The 21426-nt window shown below is 40.4% G+C and overlaps 1 protein-coding gene across 2 annotated transcripts in view; it reads right to left on the minus strand.

Annotated features, from left to right (window-relative positions):
- The window catches only part of SCAI (suppressor of cancer cell invasion), a 191554-nt gene that overhangs the window by 62684 nt on the left and 107444 nt on the right, over positions 1 to 21426 (minus strand). For both annotated transcript variants that reach the window (XR_004432191.1, XM_033190902.1), the window contains exons 4-6: positions 8182 to 8277; positions 6926 to 7012; positions 5362 to 5460 (exon numbers count right to left, since the gene is read on the minus strand). Coding sequence is in view for 1 of the 2 variants with exons in the window: in XM_033190902.1 (XP_033046793.1) it covers positions 5362 to 5460; positions 6926 to 7012; positions 8182 to 8277 (282 nt within the window). In the remaining variant the exon portion in view is untranslated. The remainder of the gene's footprint in view (positions 1 to 5361; positions 5461 to 6925; positions 7013 to 8181; positions 8278 to 21426) is intronic.

Raw genomic sequence — 21426 nt, forward strand, 5'->3', positions numbered from 1 at the left:
CAAGCAATCCTCTCAACTCAGCCTCCTGAGTAACTAGGATTACAGGCATGTGCCACCACGCCTGGCTAATTTTTTTTATTTTTATTTTTTTGTAGAAACTGGGTCTTGCTATGTTTTCCAGGCTGGTCTTGAACTCCTGGCCTCAAGCGATCCTCCCATCTTAGTCACCCAAAGTGTTGGGATAACAGGTGTGAGCCACTGCTCTTGGCCTTGAAGAATCTCTTAACAACAGTATATTACCGGGTTTTTTTTTTTGTTTTTTTGTTTTTTTGTTTTTTTTTTGAGACGGAGTCTCGCTCTGTCACCCAGCCTGGATTGCAGTGGCCGGATCTCAGCTCACTGCAAGCTCCGCCTCTCGGGTTTACACCATTCTCCTGCCTCAGCCTCCCGAGTAGCTGGGACTACAGGTGCCTGCCACCTCGCCCGGCTAATTTTTTGTATTTTTTAGTAGAGACGGGGTTTCACCGTGTTTGCCAGGATGGTCTCGATCTCCTGACCTCGTGATCCGCCCGTCTCGGCCTCCCAAAGTGCTGGCATTACAGGCTTGAGCCACCGCGCCCGGTCATTACTGGGTTTTTCTAAGAGGCATACTGATAATCTCTGTCTTTTAAGAGGGAAGTCTAGATCACTTTTACTTACTTTGATGTGGATTTGTTTCTATTTTATTATTTTGTGCTACTTATACTTTTTGGAGTTTATTTCCCTTCCTGCCTTTCATTGTCATGATCATTTTGTTACTCACTTTTCCCTCTACCTCTTCTGAAGTTATACATTCTAATTATAGTTTCCTTAAAATATCAACAAGTAAACTTTATGTTTCTTCTGAACAATAAGTGGATCTTATTAGAATAGTTTAATTATCCCCTTTCTTCTTTCATATTATTGTTATCCAGATTTGGTTCCATTTTATTTTAATAATGTCAATCAGCCATTTGTTACGATGATTACTGCCCCATCAAATCGACGTTTTAGAATACAAGGGGATAATTTTTTCTCATCAATCCTTCTTGTATATCACACCTTCCCCTTCTAGTTTCAATTTTCTTCTTCCTTGCTGTTTTATGTCACCCAAACCAATCGCCCCACCCTCCAAGGTCACCACAGCAATGGGAAAATGAACTAGGGACTTCCTTACTCTCTTGACAGCTAGGTTTTCCATTTAAAAGGATGATTGTCCTATTTTATCCAGCATTTCTAGGTGTTTAGTATTTCAGGTTATCTAGCCTATCACATTGTCGAAAGAGGAATTCAAAACAAAGAAAATTAGTAGAAGGATGATGTCAATTCAAACTTGAAACTGAATGACTTAATTCTGTTACTTTTTTTATTAAAAAATAGGTTCTATGAATCTATATAATGGATTATACAACCAGCAAACTTTCTACAAAGGGCCAGATGGTAAATATTTTAAGCTTTGCAGGCCACATTTGGTGCCTGTAGCATATTCATCTTTTCCCTTTTTACAACCCTTTGAAAATGTAAAAAAAAAAAAATTCTAAACTGCCACACAGTACAAAAACAGGCCACAGGCCCAATTTGGCATGCAAACAGGCCATAGTTAGCTGATCCTTATATTCAATAAGCATACAGAAGTGGGTGGGTGCTTTCTATTTCAGAAGCCACTGTGATGAACTGCAGCAAAGCACAGATGAAATGCATCAGTGCTGTCCACTCATACATGACAGGCCACCTCAATCAAGCCCAATAACCTGAACCACAACCCCTAGCCTACCAACTAACTCCATATCAAACTGCAGAAAAAAGAATGTGACTCACTGGAAGGGTCCACATCAAGCCCTCTTTATCATCAGCACCATTACAAAGTGCCAAAGTCTTCAATTTTACATTCATACTTCCCACTGAAAAACACTTAATACTGTTACCATTTATGTTGACATCAACATAACTGGAGTTTATTTTCCTTTCCTGCCTTCCATTGTAATAACCATAATTTTATTATTCACTTCCCCCTCCACCTCTTCTGAAGTTAGACATTCTCCTTATATTCTTTAAAATTATTTTTCTTAAAATAATAACAAGCAAACTTTACTTACTCTATGCTTCTTCTGAACAATAAATGACATGTTGACATGCTGTCAACGTCAACATAAGTGGTGACAGTATTAAGTTTTTTCCAGTGGGACATATGAATGTAAAATTGAAGGCTTTTTATGAAGCTTTTTTTTTTTTGAGATGGAGTCTCACTCCGTCACCCAGGCTGGAGTGCAGTGGCACCATCTTAACTCACTGCAACCTCCGCCTCCCGGGTTCAAGCGATTCTTGTGCCTCAGCTCCCGAGTAGCTGAGACAACAGGCGTGTGCCACCACGCCTGGCTAATTTTTTGTATTTTTAGTAGAGAGGGGGTTTCACCATGTTACCCAGGATGGTCTCGAGCTTGTAACCTCATAATCCACCTGCCTTGGCCTCCCAAAGTGCTGGCATTATAGGTATGAGCCACTGCACCTGGCCTTTTTTTCAAGCTCTTATCAAACTTCTGGACTCCAGAATTCCAGCCTTGTCCAACCTGCTAGGCTCACTACTTACAAGACCCTGACTCTTTCACTACATATTTGCCTAGGAAACTCTGTTCTTCCAGGTGGCTCACTGTAACATCTCCCTACAACCTCCTGGGTATTCAGAATCTTCACCTTCTCCATATCCAACCAGGTTCAGCTTTGACCATTTGCAACAGAATTGGGGTGTGCAGCTCCTAGGAGGAGTGGCTGTATGGTAATATCTCCTCTCCTAAGTACAATGGACCCATGGAATGAGATGTTCTGGGAGTGGTCTATGCTTAGTGACAGACACTAACCTTGAGATTGCTGGAACAAACTACTTATTCCTCCTGGTCTCGACATAATCCTTAGCTGCTGAGACAGTGCATAGAGAACTTGTTCCTTTTGAGGAGTGAAGATTTTTGCCTTTTAAATGAACTGTGGAATTGTGGAATACTTCCTTACTTGGGTTTCTCTCCTGGCTCTTGATTTTAGCAGCTGCTGCTGACTGCAATCTTGACTGGCACTCTTACCCTGTGTGAACTAAGAAACAACCTACCAACTGAACAAAGACCCTGCTAACCACACACAGCAAGGTCAAGGATTTGCACACCAGATTGTCCTTTGATTCTAATTTACTGGCACAAAGCAAGAGTTTTTGTCATCCTGATTCCAAATAATCCTACTTCTAAATAATATGCCCTGATCTAGGAAACTGCACAGGAAAACAATTCAAATTGGATGTTTGTTATTAAGGCACAAAATTATGGCAAGAAATCAAACTGTTGGGTATTAAGATTAAAGCCAATTTCCCTTTTGTCAAATTAGAAAATGCAGAAAAGTAAATTATACAAGGTGTTTTGCTATTACTTAAAATAGTTCTCTGCTTATACGTATTTTTAATGCTGATAAAATGTTACACAGCTCTTTTGTATTTTTTAAGATATAATTTATCTCGCCAAGAATTTTTTTTTTTTTTTTTTTTTGAGACGGAGTCTCGCTCTGTCGCCCAGGCTGGAGTGCAGTGGCCAGATCTCAGCTCACTGCAAGCTCCGCCTCCCGGTTTACGCCATTCTCCTGCCTCAGCCTCCCGAGTAGCTGGGACTACAGGCGCCCGCCACCTCGCCCGGCTAGTTTTTTGTATTTTTTAGTAGAGACAGGGTTTCACTGTGTTAGCCAGGATGGTCTCGATCTCCTGACCTCTTGATCCGCCCGTCTCGGCCTCCCAAAGTGCTGGGATTACAGGCTTGAGCCACCGCGCCCGGCCAATCTCGCCAAGAATTAAGACAAATAGCATAGCAAGAATTTTTTTTAAATTAGGATTGGAGGAAATATATCTGTATTGAAAATATGTGAAGCAGGCCGGGCGCAGTGGCTCAAGCCTGTAATCCCAGCACTTTGGGAGGCCGAGGCGGGTGGATCACGAGGTCAGGAGATCGAGACCATCCTGGCTAACATGGTGAAACCCTGTCTCTACTAAAAAAAATACAAAAAACTAGCCGGGCGAGGTGGCGGGCGCCTGTAGTCCCAGCTACTCGGGAGGCTGAGGCAGGAGAAAGGCGTGAACCCGGGAGACGGAGCTCGCAGTGAGCTGAGATCTGGCCAGTGCACTCCAGCTTGGGTGACAGAGCGAGACTCCATCTCAAAAAAAAAAAAAAAAGAAAATATGTGAAGCAAACTATAGGAAAACCTAAGGGAAAAGTAATTGATGGAACTTCTGATGTAAGGGGATGACAAAAAGATATGAAAAATGTACACTCCAGCATCTGCACCCCTTACATGTGCCATGCAAACGCCCCTAGACAAGTCTAAACAAGACATGCAAGGAAATTAAAGAGAAGAGTGGGGCTTTCCCCAAAATGTCACTGTTTAGTTGGAAAGCTTACAACAGTTAACCACAAAGTGTTCTCGAGAAAAACATGTCAAAACTGTTTTCTTCTATTGCTAAGAGAATATAATCTTTTCACCATATAAAAACTGTGAGTTCTGTTGCTGGGGTAGAGAGAATATTCAGACCTTCTGTGCCTGAACTTTCTCATCCAACAATTCCCAGAATGCTAGCAAGAAAGATTCTCCAGAAGATCTCTGACTTCTTCCACAATTTCATACTCATCTGGAATTAACAAAATCACAATCCAGGCTGGGTATGGTGGCTCATGTCTGTAATCCCAGCACTTTGCAAGGCTAAGGCGGGTGGATCACGTGAGGTCAAGAGTTCGAGACCAGCCTGGCCAATGCAGTGAAACCCCATCTCTAGTAAAAAATACAAAAAAATTAGCCGGGGGTGGTGGCACAAGCCTGTCATCCCAGCTACTTGGGATGCTGAGGCAGGATAATTGCTTGAACCCAGGAGGCGGAAATGGAGGTTGCAGTGAGTTGAGATCACACCACTGTACTCCAGCCTGGGCGACACAGCAAGACTCCATCTCAAAAAAAAGAGAGACAGAGAAAATTCAAACAATATTAGCATGCTATTCCCTGGTCCTACATGACAGTTGTCACCAGGCTTTTGAAGAGACATGAATTAAGATTACACAGGCTAAAGAATAAATGTTATTTGCTAAGCCTTGTTTTGGAGTCATTTCTTTTGTATTAAATCTATATGAATTCAGTCAATCTCTTGTACAACAATAACCCAACCCTCCTTTGGTATTGTGACATCTGTTACAACATCTTTGATGTTTATTGCTTAGGTAACATATACCTCGCTATGCTTTTGAAGGTCTACTACATAGTAGGCACTCAATAAAGTCTGGTAAATGAGTGCAAGTTATAAACAAATGTATGCTTTTCCACACAATTTCCACGCAGACTAAAGACTGAGTGTTTTATCCTCATCTTTCTAAAAACATAGCAGATACATACCTGTCTTCTTTATTGACTTGAGAATAATATGATCTCTGTCTGATTGCAGAATAGAAGGAAAAAGCCTCATTCAGATAGCTGGTTTCAGATGTGCGTAAGCTATGAGAAAAAATAAATTTTTAAATATGACAGTGTCAGAGACTCTTCACCACAGTAAATACTTGTTCTATATACTGCTGTATTCCTCTGTCTCCTGGGGTGAGGGGTGGGAATGACTGTCCTAAATTTGAATCGGCAAGGCAATATCACCCTTAAAATGCATAAAAAATAATAAGTAAAATTTTTGAAAAACCTCCTTGCTGCATCCAAGCCTTTTTTGATGCGAATCCATATTGCACATTACCCTCCTTCTCTGAAGTGACTCAAACAGCATTCCATCCAGTGAAATCCTTATCTCCCAGGACTAGGTCACTTCCTCAAATCCATACAGTCGTTTGGCCCATTTCTTTAATTTTTTTCCTCACAGAACTGAGGAATGCACTAATCCATATTAATCTTCAGGGGATGTTAATGAATTATGTTTCACAAGGGACTTTTTAAGAAAATATTTCTACCTGAGAAAACACATTTCTAGTTTTACAAGGGACTTTTTAAGAAAATATTCTACCCAAAAGAATGATTTTAATGGTGGGAATTTGGAACGGTATGCCAAAATGTAGGAAATGGAAGAAGTTTTATTGTCTTTTTATTATTATTATTATTATTATTTTATTTTTTGAGACAGTTTCACTCTTGTTGTCCAGGCTGGAGTGCCAATGGCATGATCTCGGCTCACTGCAACCTCTGCCTCCCAGGTTTAAGCAATTCTCCTGCCTCAGCCTCCTGTGTAGCTGGGATTACAGGCACCCGCCACCACGCCTGGCTAATTTTATCTTTTTAATAGAGATGGGGTTTCACCAGGCTGGTCTCAAACTCCTGACCTCAGGTGAGCCACCTGCCTTGGCCTCCCAAAGTGCTAGGATTACAGGCGTGAGCCACCACACCCAGCCATTTTATTGCCTTTTAGATTACAAATGGTCCAAGCCTTTTTTATTGTATACCTGATTATCACTTTGGGATAATGAGATTTAGATTCCTAAAAGGACCCTTCTTGTTTTCTGAACTCAGGGATGGGACTATACAGATGTTAGTGCTCTAAGGATATAATAAAAAATATCTTTCAAACATATCCTGCAAGTATGAGTTTTTTAAAGTATCCTTCTGAAAATCATTCATTTATATATACAAGTTACAATATAATGCTTCACAAGACAAGTGAAGACAAGTGAAGCTGTAAGAACAATAAATCCTTTAGTATTAATCATTTATCTAAAACCAAGATCAAATTTTTAAGTTATAAATGAGTCTGAACAAATGAAGTGTTTGGGAGACAAGCCTTTAAAACAAATAGTACTTTGACTATGGAAGGTTATTGCACAACATTGTCTTGATCAATCTGGCCCGAACCAGGGTTTCATTTGTAACTCACAATTTTCATGCCTAGCAATGAGGATACTATGTATACTTCTGCATGCTATGTTTTAATCAGACAACACTTGACTCTTTCCATGTGTAATTTACTTACTAATAATGATAGTACAGCTGCCCAATCTTGGAAGCAATTTCTCCTATTTGCCAGCGCTTCAAGCCATACCGATTATCCAAGACTTGTCTGTTTTATATAGGATACAAGAAAATAGAAATAAGAGTCTATAAATTCCAAAACTAATCAAATCTGTAAATTCCATAGGATAAAATACCATCCAATTCAGCAAAGCTAATGAATTTTTCATTAGATTTCAACATAGTCATTCCATTAAATTTAAAAGCATTTCATTAAATGTCTATTTATAAGTTGAAATATAAAAAGAAACTACTTTGGCCAATAAACATGTATTTTAGAATGAAACCATAAATCATCCTACCTATGCTCCAGCTGATCTGAACCATTCCACATATAATATTCCACATATAATATTGTCTTTAAAAATCAGACAAGAATGTTACTGGTTTTTTTCTTTTTTTTTGAGACAAAGTGTGGCTCTGTTGCCCAGGCTGGCGTGCAGTGGCATGATCTGGGCTCACTGCAACCTCTGCCTCTCGGGTTCAAGTGATTCTGCTGCCTCAGTCTCCTGAGTAGCTGCGATTACAGGTGTGCACCACCATGCCCGACTAAATTTTGTATTTTTAGTAGAGACGGGGTTTCACCATGTTAGCCAGGCTGGTCTCGAACTCCTGACCTCAAGTTATCCACCCACCTCAGCCTCCTAAAGTGCTGGGATTACAGGCATGAGCCACTGCACCCAGCCTTATTTTATTATTTATTTTCATTTGTTTATTTATTTTTTTGAGACAGGGTCTCTCTCTGTTGTCCAAGCTGGAGTGTAGTGACACAGTCTCAGCTCACTGCAACCTCCCCCTTCAGGGTTCAAGTGATTTTCGTGCCACAGCCTCCTGAGTAGCTGGGATTACAGCTGCGCACCCTACACCTGGCTAATTTCTGTAGAGATAGGGTTTAGCCATGCTGCCCAGGCTGGTCTCAAACTCCTGAGCTCAAGCAATCCTCCCACCTTGGCCTCCCAAAATGCTGGGTTTACAGGCATGAGCCACCATGCCTGGCCATACATTTTAAAATCTTAAATAAATAGGAAAGAAATAAATTTGTTTTCATTTGGGTTATAAAGATGAAATATGTTATTTTAAAAGCACCAAGATTTACCTTTGCTTTGGTGAAAAAAAAAGAAAAAGCACCAAGATAAAAAGCACTGAAGTAGTGAAGATAAAAACTGTGACTAATACAAAACAGGCCTTTGCTCTCCTTTAACTATGAAATTCATTTACCGATGCTGCTGCTGGAACTTCCAGAGTTTGGTGTAAACATCAAAAGTTCTTCCAAAATAGGACTGCCACTGCTTCTGTCCATATTGTGGCAAATCTCTGTAATAGTAAATGAGTATATATTAATATTAAACTTCTTATGCTATTTAGAAATTAAGTCTTGTGATGGTACAAACCAGATAGATGTAAAATGCTTGCATTCAGGCTTTTTTAAAAAAAGTTACACTTTTTGGAGCAGAAATAATTCTATAACTAGGGTCCAGGACATGCCCTTTTCCTATTCTCCTCCCTACTTCTGACAGGTTGTTCTTAGTATTCTTTGCAGATGCTTCTCCCATGAGGTTTCTGGTACTCTCTTCCCTCTCCCTGGGTGATCTTATTCACACTCACTTATATACTGACAACTTCCAAATATTTATCTTCAGCTAAGAACTCAGCTGAATGTTTGAAAAACACTGCTTTAGAAAATAGACCTAGAAATGGATATGTAGATGGTATTACTGTTCTACACTATTCTACCCTCTCCCTATAAGATAAATATACATCCCTGTCCTTGAACCTGGTGACTTATAGCACAGTCTTTGAGAGGCAAATACTCCCTACCATACAAACATTGGGCCTGGCCATATTAGCTTACTTTGGCTAATGAAATATAATTGTAAGTTATTTATATCATATCTTACGAGAAGATGAAGAGCACTGAGTGTTTCGGAATTTTCAATTTTCCCTCTGACCTAAGACAAAGACAGGGCTGTTCCTCAGCCTGGAACACTGAGTAAGACACATTTAACAGAGCCCCAAAACCACAGACAACTTGTAGCTAACATGGGAGCTAGAAATACATCTCTACTGTAGGAAGGCACTACAATGTGAGGGTTGTTACAGCAGCCTTACTTAGGAAAAGCTAGTCCAGAAACTGTTAACAGGAGTAGATTATCCTAGTCCAGAAACTGTTAACTGTGTAGGTTATCGCCATAACAAACACGTAACATACGTGACACCTGCAATTGTGACTGAGTAGCAAGTAACTGTTACTGAAGGCTGGAAACAATGATGACCTATCTAATGCAATGGTAACACTGCATTTGCCTGAGAAAACTGAGAAAGCAGATAATATGATTAATGAACTTGCTGATTTATACACAGAGGTTGGGAAACAGTATGTTGCTAGCCCTGGATGCTACTGGCTACACTTAAAATACTGCGAGAAAAAGATGAACTCAGAAAAGAATTAGCTGCAAGCAGAGTTGAAAAGAAAAAGACAAAATTCAGAAATTCAAGAACTCACAAGATTGAACGACACCACAATTACTAATGCATAACTGTAAAAGATATAATTGAGAAATGCCACCCATAAATGCCAATTACAATTCAGCCTCATTTTCAAGGGCAAAACTTCTTCATTAAAGTCTGTGAATAGATGAAGATGGCCCCAAGTACCTTTTTTCAGTGGGACAAAATAGATTTGGGAAAGGTATTTAAGAATTTGGCTGTCTTGTAGAAACACGATAAACTCAAGGTATCTCTAATAAAGTCTAGAAGACAGACGTGTCTCAAAGAATTTAGGGTATGGCCATTGGTACATGGAGCTAACTTGAATCAAATTATAAAGAGTCAATTACATTTCACAAGATTTGTACTACTGAAGTCACTTTTTAAAAAAAAATAAAGGAGCAATACATTCATTGAATTTAGTGGTAAGTGAATAAATCTAGAGATCAATTTGGGGAATTCATATTTTTTCTAATTTTGTCAATAGTATTTCTTTCCATTTATGGTACAAACATTGTCATTAAATACATTTTTAACTCTTTCCATAAAGGTCCTATATTTCCTGGTTCATATTACTGTAAGGTCTCATATTTTCATTGTTTTTGCGAAAGGTACCTATTTTTTAAGTTATATCTTTTAATTTTTTTATGATGGAAAATTTCAAACATACACAAAAGTAGAGAGAACAGTACAATGACCCCTAGGTACCATCAGCAGATTCACAGATGAACAATTTAGAGCCAGTCTCTTCTATTTAGGGTTACCAGGTAAAATACATGTTTTTCTTTCTGGGCCCTCTACTCCTTTCTCTGAGTTTTTCTGTCTACCTTTGTTGTGCTAATTCAACTCTGTCTAAATCAGTACCCCTATGACCACCACTAGCACTATTTTCAATTAAGAAAAGAAGTACAGGCTGTATTTATATTGATCCCTATAACTAAAACGTCTACAGAAATATTTAAAACAGAGAAAACACTCAAATGTTTAGTAGTAAAATGAATTTAATTTAATTTAATTAATGAATTTATTTATGTATTTATTTTTTGAGACGGAGTCTCTATCTGTCACTAGGCTGGAGTGCAGTGGCGTGATCTCGGCTCATTGCAACCTCCACTTCCTGGGTTCAAGTGATTCTCCTGCCACAGCCTTCTGAGTAGCTGGGATCACAAGCACATGCCATCACGCAGGGCTAATTTTTGTATTTTTAGTAGAGACAGGGTTTCGCCATGTTGGTCAGGCTGGTCTTGAACTCCTGACCTTAGGTGATCCACCTGCCTCCTAAAGTGCTGGGATTACAGGCGTGAGCCACCATGCCCAGCCTCTGGGTAGCTTTCCTTTTGCACCATCGGGATATCTTGCTATTGGTGTCACCTACCTTGCTGTTAGGCAAGGTATATTGTGAAGACACTCAATGGAAGGAGAAAACCTGATTACCAATATTATGCTTTTTTTTTTTTTTTTGAGATGGAGTCTCACTCTGTTGCTCAGGCTGGAGTGCAGTGGTGCTATCTCAGCTCACTGCAACCTCCGCCTCCTGGGTTCAAGCGATTCTCCTACCTCAGCCTCCAAAGTAGCTGGGATTACAGGTGCCCGTCACCATGCCTGGTTAATTTTTTTATTTTTTAAGTAGAGAAGGGGTTTCACCATGTTGGCCAGGCTGGTCTTGAACTCCTGACCTCAGGTGATCCACCCACCTTGGCCTCCCAAAGTATTGGGATTACAGGTTATGAGCCACTGCGCCCAGTCTACTAATATTATTCTATCAAGTGCTAAGAATTATGAAGGCCATATAAAGTAATGTGAAAAGTGATCTCTTCAATTAATAGGATTATTGGTTGTAATAGACAGAAAATATGATCACATATGTAGAAAAAACTGCAAATAAGTACTAAATTACATGACACTGAATAAAAGTAATAAGGTGTCTGGAAAACTGACAATTATAAGTTAATAACACTTTGTAGCACAAGTAGGAAAAGAGCCTGAATTAAATAAGTGATGTATTATGGGAACTAGTAGAAAATAAGGTATAACAACAACAACAACAAAGAAAATAAGGCATAATAGGTAGGCTGGAGTCAGTTTACACAGCTCAAGAGCATCACGTTTTTCTGGTCCTTTTATGTAGGTTTATTTCCCACATTTAAAAAGATAATAACTGCTAATGGGTACAGGGTTCTTTTGGGGATAATGAATGTTCTAAAATTGACTGTAGTGACTAAATTGTGTTCTAAAATTGACTGCACATAACCTGTGAGGATACTAAAAACCACTGAGTTGTATACTTCCAAAAGGTAACTTGTAAGATATTTGAATATCCCAATAAAGATGTTCTTTTTAAAAAGAGTAATATAATTTAAAAAGCAATACATGATGGACTGAGCATGTAATTTTATTTTCTCTCTCGAGGCTCCATACAGAAATAAAGAGAGGGAGGCAATCAGTAGATGAGCGATTTCAAGAAACTTCTGAAAGAACAACACTTGATGAAGAAATATCATTATTACATGAAGAAATATCAATATTATTACTTCCTACTAATCAAAATCCTGGCGGGAAAAAGATGACACACCAAGTGGGTCACTGGGAAGAGTTTAACAAAGAGGCTACAAAGATGTGAACAGAGTCAAGGGAAACCAACAAGGAACACTTGAAGGACCTGTGGCTAAGTTACTATCCCTTCGGCCTGGTGCAGCAGGGGGAAGGGACAGTTCCCAAAACTTAAGGGAGGGAGCTGGTGAAATACACATATGTGCTCACTCTACTCCTGCCCTCCAACTTCCTGCTGACCCTTTCCATTGGTGGAGCCCAACTGGAAGACAGAGGGCAAAGATATCAGTTGGAACAGCCTATAAAGGTTACTCTCCCAGGGTAGGAGAAGAGGCAAAAAAGTAGACCTGGAAGGGCAAACTGCAAATGTCCAGCCTAGTGCCTTCCATATAAAAGAGTGAAGAAAGCTGGAACCTGGAAAACATGAGAAAGGAACCACATGTGAAAGGACTCAACCCAGAGAGCTTACAAAAGAAAACCAGGGTAGGGTAGTACAGCAGCTCATGTCTGTAGTCCCAACACTTTGGGAGGCCTAGGCAGGCAGACAGCTCGAGCCTAGGAGTTCGAGTCCAGGCTGGACAACATGGCAAAACACAGTCTCTACAAAAATAAAAATAAAAAATAAAAAATAAATTAGCCAGGTGTAGTAGCACACACCTGTAGTCCCAGTTACTCAGGAGGCTGAGATGGGAGGATTCATCAAGCCTGAAGAACAAGTCTGCAGTGAGCTGTGATCATGTCACTGTACTCTAGGATGGGCAACATAGCAAGACCTGTCTCAAAACAAACAAACCCCAAAAACAAATAGTGTAAAAAAGAGTGATCCATCTGAATGTGAATGTAAGGATGAATTCATTTGAGATATACACTGGAACTACAGAGAAGGGAAGATCATTTCTCAATTCCTGGCTTTGCTATGTATAATATTTACATAGTTATATGTCAAAATGTTGTTTATTATCTGTTTTCAACTTTTAGAATCCATGTATAGATCAAACACAAAATATTTAACTATGATTATAGAATGGTAAATAAATTTTATGTTCTGTGAAATAAAAACATGAAGTTATAACTGACCAAAACTAAGCATGAGAAAAGAAGAGAGGCTGGGTATGGTGGCTCATGCTTGTAATCCCAGCACTTTGGGAAGCTGAGATGGGAGGACTGCTTGAACCCAGGAGTTCAAGACCAGCCAGGGCAACAAAGTGAGACCCCTGTCTCTAGCAAAAATGAAAAAAAATAGCCAGGTGTGGTAGCATGCACCTGTGGTCCCAGCTACTCAGAGGCTGAGGCAGGGGAATCGTTGGAGTCCAGGAGGTCGGGGCTGCAGTCAGCTGTGATCACACCACTGTGCTCCAGCCTAGGCAACAGAGTGAGACAAAGAAAAGAAAAGAAAAGAAAAGAGAAGAGAAGAGAAGAGAAAAGAGAGAGAGAGAAAGAAAGAAACAAACAAACAAACAAAGAAAAGAAACAAAGAAAACAAAGAAAAAATAGAAAAGATGATGAAAGTAGTGGGAATGAAAACTTACCTTACAAAATGGAATCAAAGGGATACCATCAATATGGTGCATGGATGGGTTAAAGGACTGGATTTTGAAGTCAGGCTGGCTTGGTACCACTAATTGTCTACGCAATCTTACACAGAGTAAACTTTATGCCTTAGTTCCTCATTTATAAAATGGGAATAATAATAATAGAGCCTAGACTATAGGTTTGATGACAAGAGTTAGTGAGTTAATACAGGTAATACACAACACCTAGTAAAAACACAAAAAAAATAGATAATACTATCATCTATGATTAGCATTTTAAAAGTGTGCCGCCGGTAGCTGACAATACGATTAATAAAATGAATAATGGGCCAGGCACAGTGACTCAAGCCTGCAATCCTAGCACTTTGGGAGGCCAAGTCAGGAGGATCATTTGAGGCCAGGAGTTCGAGACCAGCATGGTCAAAAAAGTGAGACCCTGTCTCTACAAAAAAATTTTAAAATTAGCCAACCAGCAGCCCTCAGGGCTGCTCTGCCTACAGAGTAGCCATTCTTTTCTTTCTTTACTTCTCTAATACACTTGTTTTTACTTTAAAAAGAAATTAGCCAGGTGCATGCTTGTAGTCCCAGCTACTCTGGGGGCTGAGGTGGGATGACTGCTTCAGCTCAGGAGGTTGAGGCTGCACTGAGCCATCATTGCACCACTGCACTCCAGCCTGGGCAACAAAGGGAGTCTCTGTCTTAAAAATAAATAAATAAAATGAATAATGGGAAAACCAAGAATAGTGGTAACGTAAATTCAGAGGGTATGGTGGGGATTAGACAGTATGTGTGAATCACTTGAAAGAGGCCTGGCATAAAGTAAGCACTAATAAATGTTAGTTGCTATTAATATTCTTATTCCTGCTACTATTTCTTTTATTTATTTATTTATTTGTTTATTATTATTTTTATTTTTTGAGACGGAGCCTTGCTCTGTCGAGTGCAGTGGCGCTGGAGTGCAGTGGCACGATCTCGGCTCACTGCAAGCTCTGCCTCCCAGGTTCACATCACTCTCCTGCCTCAGCCTCCTGAGTAGCTGGGACTACAGGTGCCCGCCACTGCGCCCAGCTAATTTTTTTGTATTTTCAGTAGAGACGGGGTTTCACTGTGGTTTCGATCTCTTGACCTCATGATCCGCCCGCCTCTGCCTCCCAAAGTGCTGGGATGACAGGTGTGAGCCACCACGCCCGGCCTTCCTGCTACTATTTCTGTGGGGCAGGGAAAGGAGTAGCTTTTAGGTAAATGAAATCTTCATTTATTGTGGCAGGATATCAAAGGAGAATGTATAAATTAATAAACCAAGAAAGAGTGATAAAAGTTATATTTGAGAAATGAAAGTAAATGCCAGGAAAACTAAAATCAGAAGAGTCAAAAGTGATTGCCTCTGAACAATGAGGACTCTAGGTAAGAGGGATGTGTTAGACAATACTACTTCATAGTGTAAGCCCTTTTATATTCTTTCACCTTGTAAAACTCATGTTTTTAATTATGAGGTTATATTTTAATTCATTTTTTGAATTGGTAATTTATACACATAGTATAAAATTCAAAGAGCACAAAAGGTATGTATAGAGTAACTCTCCTCCACTTCTATTCCAAATAACCTAGGTCTTCATTCTGAGAAAGTCCTCCTTTATTTACTTACAAGCATATAATTGTGCATGTATGCATATAGATATGTTATTTTGAAAAAGAAGTTTTAAATAACTACATTAAGAAAAAAGTTGGCCGGGCGCGGTGGCTCAAGCCTGTAATCCCAGCACTTTGGAGGCCGAGACGGGCGGATCATGAGGTCAGGAGATCGAAACCCTCCTGCTAACACGGTGAAACCCCGTCTGTACTAAAAATACAAAAACTAGCCGGGCGAGGTGGCGGGCGCCTGTAGTCCCAGCTACTCGGAGGCTGAGGCAGGAGAATGGCGTAAACCCGGGAGGCGGAGCTTGCAGTGAGCTGAGATCCGGCCACTGCACTCCAGCCGGGGCGACAGAGCGAGACTCCGCCTCAAAAAAAAAAAAAAAAAAAAAAAAAAGAAAAAAGTAGCCGGGCATGATGGCTCATGCCTGCAATCTCAACACTTGGGGAGGCTAAGGCGGGAAGAGCACTTGAACCCAGAAGTTAAGACCATATTGGGAAACATGGAGAGACTTTATCTCTTCAAAACATTTTTAAAAAAATTATCCAGGCAGGCCAGGCACACTGACTCATGCCTGAGTAATCCCAGCACTTTGGGAGGCCGAGGCATGCTGATCACCTGAGGTCAGGAGTTCCAGACCATCCTGGCCAATATGGTGAAACCCTGTCTCTACTAGAAGGACAAAAATTAGCCGCGTGTGGTGGCAGGTGCCCGTAATCCCAGCTACTTAGGAGGCTGAGGCAGGATAATCGCTTGAACCTGGGAAGCAGAAGTTGCAGTGAGTGAAGACCGCACCACTGCACTCCAGCCCTGGGCAACAAGAGCAAAACTTCTCTCTCATTTACAAAAACAAAAACAAAAACAAAAACAAAAACAAAAAACACATTAGCCAGGCCTGGTGGGACTACATGCCTACGGTCCCAGTTCCTTGGGAGGCTGAAGTGAGAGTATCATTTGAGCCAAGGAGGTCAAGACCAGCCTGGGCAATAGAGTAAGACTCTATCCCTACAAAAAAAAAAGTACAAGATGAAAAAGAACAATCCCATGATCTACCAATTTCCATTTAATATTTTAGTGTATTTCTTGCCAGACTGTTTCCTGGTCATATTTGTCACCTTAAATAAGGAAATTATATTTCTGTTTCATTGGCTAAGACTATTAGTGATCTAACTGCCTGAAGGAAAGGGTTTTATAGAAGAATTTCTTGGCCACATGCAGTGGCTCAAGCCTATAATACCAGCACATTGGGAGACCGAGGTGGGTGGATCATTTGAGGTCAGGAATTTGAGACCAGCCTGGCCAACATGGTGAAAACCTGTCTCTACTAAAAACACAAAAAATTAGCCGGGTGTGGTGGCGGGCACCTGTAATCCCAGCTACTTTGGAGGCTGAGGCAGGAGAATTGCTTGAACCTGGGAGGCGGAGATTGCAGTGAGCCGAGATTGTGCCACTGCACTCCAGCCTGGGCGACAAGAGTGAAACTCCATCTTAGGAGGAAAAAAAAAAAGAATTTCTTGTGCCCATTTTTTGGGGCCATCAAAATAAGAAACAACAGGTCAGTGCAGTGGCTCATGCCTGTAATCCCAGCAATTTGAGGGGCCAAGGCAGGCAGATCACTTGAGCCTGGACATGCCCAGCCTGGGCAACATGGCAAAACTCTGTCTCTACAAAAAATACACAAATCAGCCAGGCATGGTGGCACAGGCCTGTACTGCTAGCTACTCGTGGAGCTGAGATGGGAGGATCAATTGAGCCCAGGAGGTCAAAGCTGCAGTGAGCCATGATTGCGCCACTGCAGTCCAACAAGACTCTACCTCAAAAAAAGAAAAGAAATAATTCAAATGAAACTGTTTCCTTTTAAAGCATCATTGAGAAAGCCACAAAACAAGGCCTATCAGTATGGCTAGCTCAAGCTGCTACGTTTTGTTAAAATGTTTTTCTTGAGATAAACTGGGTGCAGTGCACATCGGTAGTTCACCAAGCCTGTAATACCATGACATCTAATTTACGATTTCCTTTTGAGCTATTTCTTGGCCAGCAGCTGTGTGTCTCCAAATAATTTTTCCCTCAAACCAGCATGTTTTCTGAATATGTCCTCTTGATCTGCTTACCTAGATATTTTCCAAATGCTGTAGAATGTTTTTTAAAATTTCATCTTTATTTTTTCTATTGCAACTTTTCTGATTTCTCCATCAAAAATATTGGTACTTCTTTAGTTGTATCAACTTCATTCTCTTGACTTCGTATTTATCATTTTCTCAGGATACTGAGGGATCATCTCCAGTTCTTCCTGAATATCGTTAGCTAAATGTTTTGAAGCATCAGTAGGATTAGTCTGCGGTCACATCACCCTGAGGCACGGCATCTTGTCTAAGTATCAATTTTACTCTATTGTCTTTGATGTGAATTTTAATCCTGATACTGCATTTTTGCTTTCCTGAACATCTTTCTCGTCTTATTTAACCTTAGCCTGTTCTCTCCTTATAGTTTTATGCTCTTTCACAGAAGCCATGATCTGTGGCATTTTATTACAGAAGACAATCTTCTGAAAGTTTATTATACCTGGCCAATTGATCTTTACTCATTGGTTTCATAGCTCTCAGTATGTACATTGTGACAGAGACAATATTTCCTCCCCTTCTTACATTCTGCTTAATTTTTAGAAATAGCAAACTGGGGCCGGGCACGGTGGCTCACACCTGTAATCCCAGCACTTTCGGAAGCCAAGGTGGGCAGATTACGAGGTCAAGAGAGCAGACCATTCTGGCCAACGTGGTGAAACTCCATCTCTACTAAAAATACAAAAAAATTAGCTGGGTGTGGTAGCACGCATCTGTAGTCCCAGCTACTTGGGAGGCAGAGGCAAGAGAATCGCTTGAACCCGGAGGTGGAGGTTATAGTGAGTCGAGAACACGCCACTGCACTCCAGCCTGGCAACAGAGCTGGACTCCGTCTCAAAAAAAAAAAAAAGAAAGAAAGAAAGAAAGAAAAAGAAAAAGAGAGAAATAGCAATCTGGGTATCTCCTAAAGCAGTAAAAACGCAGAAGGGCAAGTGCTGATCTCACCACTGGAGACCTGATCGATTAACTTTTGCTGCATAACAAGCCACCTCAAAACTCAGAAGGTTAAAACAATGACCATGTAGTCGCTAATCATTCTGTGGGTAGGCAATTACAGCTGAGTTCAGTTGGACAGTTCTGCCAGTCTCAGTCAGATCTCACTCAAGCAACTCAGACAGCTAGTGGTCTGTGGCTTCTCTCAAATGTCCAGGACCAGGTTGGGTTTGTTTATATGGGGCTTGGTTACAAGGTTTTAAGAGCAGCAGAAGAGAAGGCAAGCTCTAATGTGCATTTTTCAAGTATTTGGATCATGTTTGCAAATGTCCCACTGGCCAAAGCAAATCTATTAGCCCAACCCAGAGGCAAAGTGGGAGGGAAATAGTAACAAGCATGGATTCAGGGAAGGGAATCACTTTACAATCTATCACAGAGAACTTATGTTTCTTTCCTTTTCAATTATGAAAATAATAAAAGTCTCTTAGACAACAAAATACTGTAAAGTATATAAAGCAAAAAGTAAAAACAATGTTCTCTCGCTTCTCCTTTCAACTTTATTACCCACAAACAACCACCAATAAGAATGATTTTGGCGGGGCGCTGTGGCTCACACCTATAATCCCAGCACTTTGGGAGGCTGAGGTGGGAGGATCACTTGAGTCCAGGAGTTCGAGACCAACCTGGGCAACATAGGGAGAGCCCGTCTCTATAAGAAAATACAATAAATTAGCCAAGTGTGGTGGCAGGCGCCTGTGGTCCCAGCTACTTGGGTGGCTGAGATGGGACGATTGCTTGAGCCCTGGAGGTTGAGGCTGCAGTGAGTCATAATCGTGCCACTGCACTCTAGCCTGGGTGAGTGAGACTGAGACTCTGTCTCAAGAAACAAACAACAAAGAATGATTTTTTTCTCTGTGCACATGTAAGTATATACATGAGTTTTTCCATTATTTTACACCAATGGGATCAAACTACATATAAAGTCCTGCAACATGTCTATTTACTTTAAGAATATATCCGGTTTCTTGGCTGGGCGCAGTGGCTCACACCTGTAATCCCAGCACTTTGGGAGGCCGAGACGGGCGGATCACGAGGTCAGGAGATCGAGACCATCCTGACTAACACGGTGAACCCCGTCTCTACTAAAAATACAAAAATGAGCTGGGCGCAGTGGCGGGTGCCTGTAGTCCCAGCTACACGGGAGGCTGAGGCAAGAGAATGGCGTGAACTTGGGAGGCGGAACTTGCAGTGAGTGGAGATCACGCCACTGCACTCCAGCCTGGGTGACAGAATGAGACTCCGTCTCAAAAAAAAAAAAAAAAGAATATATCCGGTTTCTTTAATACATAGAGAATTATATCAATAGTTACTGTGTAAAAAGCAGTATATAATGAACCAACTTATTTAATCAATATCTTCCTGATGAACATTTTTATTCTTTCTAGTTTTCTCTGTTTTATTTATTTATTTATTTATTTAGGGACAGAGTCTCGCTCTGCTGCCCAGGCTGGAGTGCAGTGGCACAATCTTGGCTCACTGCAACCTCTGCCTCCTGGGTTCAAGCGATTCTCCTGCCTCGGCCTCCTAAGTAGATGGGATTACAGGTGCACACCACCATGTCCAGCTAATTTTTTTTTTTTTTGTATTGTTAATAGAAATGGGGTTCCACCATATTGGGCAGGCTGGTCTTGAACTCCCGACCTCAAGTGATCTGCCCGTCTTGGCCTCCCAAAGTGCTGGGATTACAAATGTGAGCCACCGCGCCCAGCCTCCCTGTTTTAAAAATGCTATAATAAATATCTTCATACTAATAAATTTGAATAGCTATACAATATGAATGAAAGGTCAATTTCTGTAGGTGGAAGTGAAGAGTGAAAAAAGATCTGCATTTTTGTACCAGATGTTAAGATAATGGATAAGAAAGCAAAATGTTTTCCCACCTGAAATTTTCAGGCACAATAGCAAGAATTAGCAAGTAGAAAACTGCATTTTAAAAATCCATTTCCATTTTCCTCATAAGCTGAAATTCATTTCAGATTACAGAAATAGGTTAACTATAGATATTAGTTTCCCCACATTTATTGTAAGTTTTCATCTTTTTATGTCTCCATGGATCTCTAATGAGAGGTTACATTAGGAAGATCTAATCAGATATTTTTAAATGTAAGTTGCTTCTAGAAACTTTAAGACTCTTATGAAGCTGCTGCTGTTAGGAAGACTGTATTATTATGTACAAGCATTTGTCAGCAACACCAACTTTGTGACAACTGACAATTATTGTGTTTCATTAAGGATACTATATAAAGTCTTCACGCAATTTTTCAAGTAAGCATTTGCCTGCAAGTTTCTTTTAGTTTCCAAAACTGATAAAATTAATAAATCTCTGTAATACATCCTGTTAAGGGAGAAAACAGAACTAGAAGTCAGTGTTTTATTTCAGATGTCAAGTAAAAAGGGTTATAGAGGAAGGGGACTTTGTATGCAGGCTAAAAGTACATAAAAAGTAATCTAAAATGCTATACTAGGGCTCCTAACAGTAAGTTGTAATATATAAATATTTTCCGATTTCTAGCTATGAACAATGTTAGCTAACTGTTATACTATTTTCCTCAAAAGAAATTAGAACATCTACTATTCCAGTCTAAATCATTTATAAAGACACTAGTTTCTTTCTTTTTTTTTTTTTTTTTTGGAGACAGAGTTTTGCTCTTTTAGCCCAGGCTGGAGTGCACTGGCGCGATCTTGGCTCACCGCAAACTCCGCCTCCCGGGTTCAAGCAATTCTCCTGCCTCAGCCTCCCGAGTAGCTGAGATTACAGGCACGTGCCACCAGCCCAGCAAATTTTGTATTTTCAGTAGAGACGGGGTTTCTCCATGTTGGTCAGGCTGGTCTTGAACTCCTGACCTCAGGTGATCCACCTGCCTCGGCCTCCCAAAGTGCTGGGATTACAGGCTCGAGCCACCGTGCCCGGCAAGGCACCAGTTTCTTTTTCAAAGTAGGATTTAAATTTTTAAAAATTTTCCCATAGGAAAACTCCTATGATCATCCTTTTTCTAATGAGACATATCACAGGAGTTAATATACGAACCACTATATGATCAGCATCTAAAATTAACTAAGGTAATCTATAAAGAGTTTCAAAAAACTCCTCTACTACTCAGAGCTTGACTCTAATTTTGAACTCTGAATATATCATTTGGTCATTATT

This window comes from Trachypithecus francoisi, unplaced genomic scaffold, assembly GCF_009764315.1.
Source record: "Trachypithecus francoisi isolate TF-2019V2 unplaced genomic scaffold, Tfra_2.0 Contig01585, whole genome shotgun sequence".
Lineage (NCBI taxonomy): Eukaryota > Metazoa > Chordata > Mammalia > Primates > Cercopithecidae > Trachypithecus > Trachypithecus francoisi.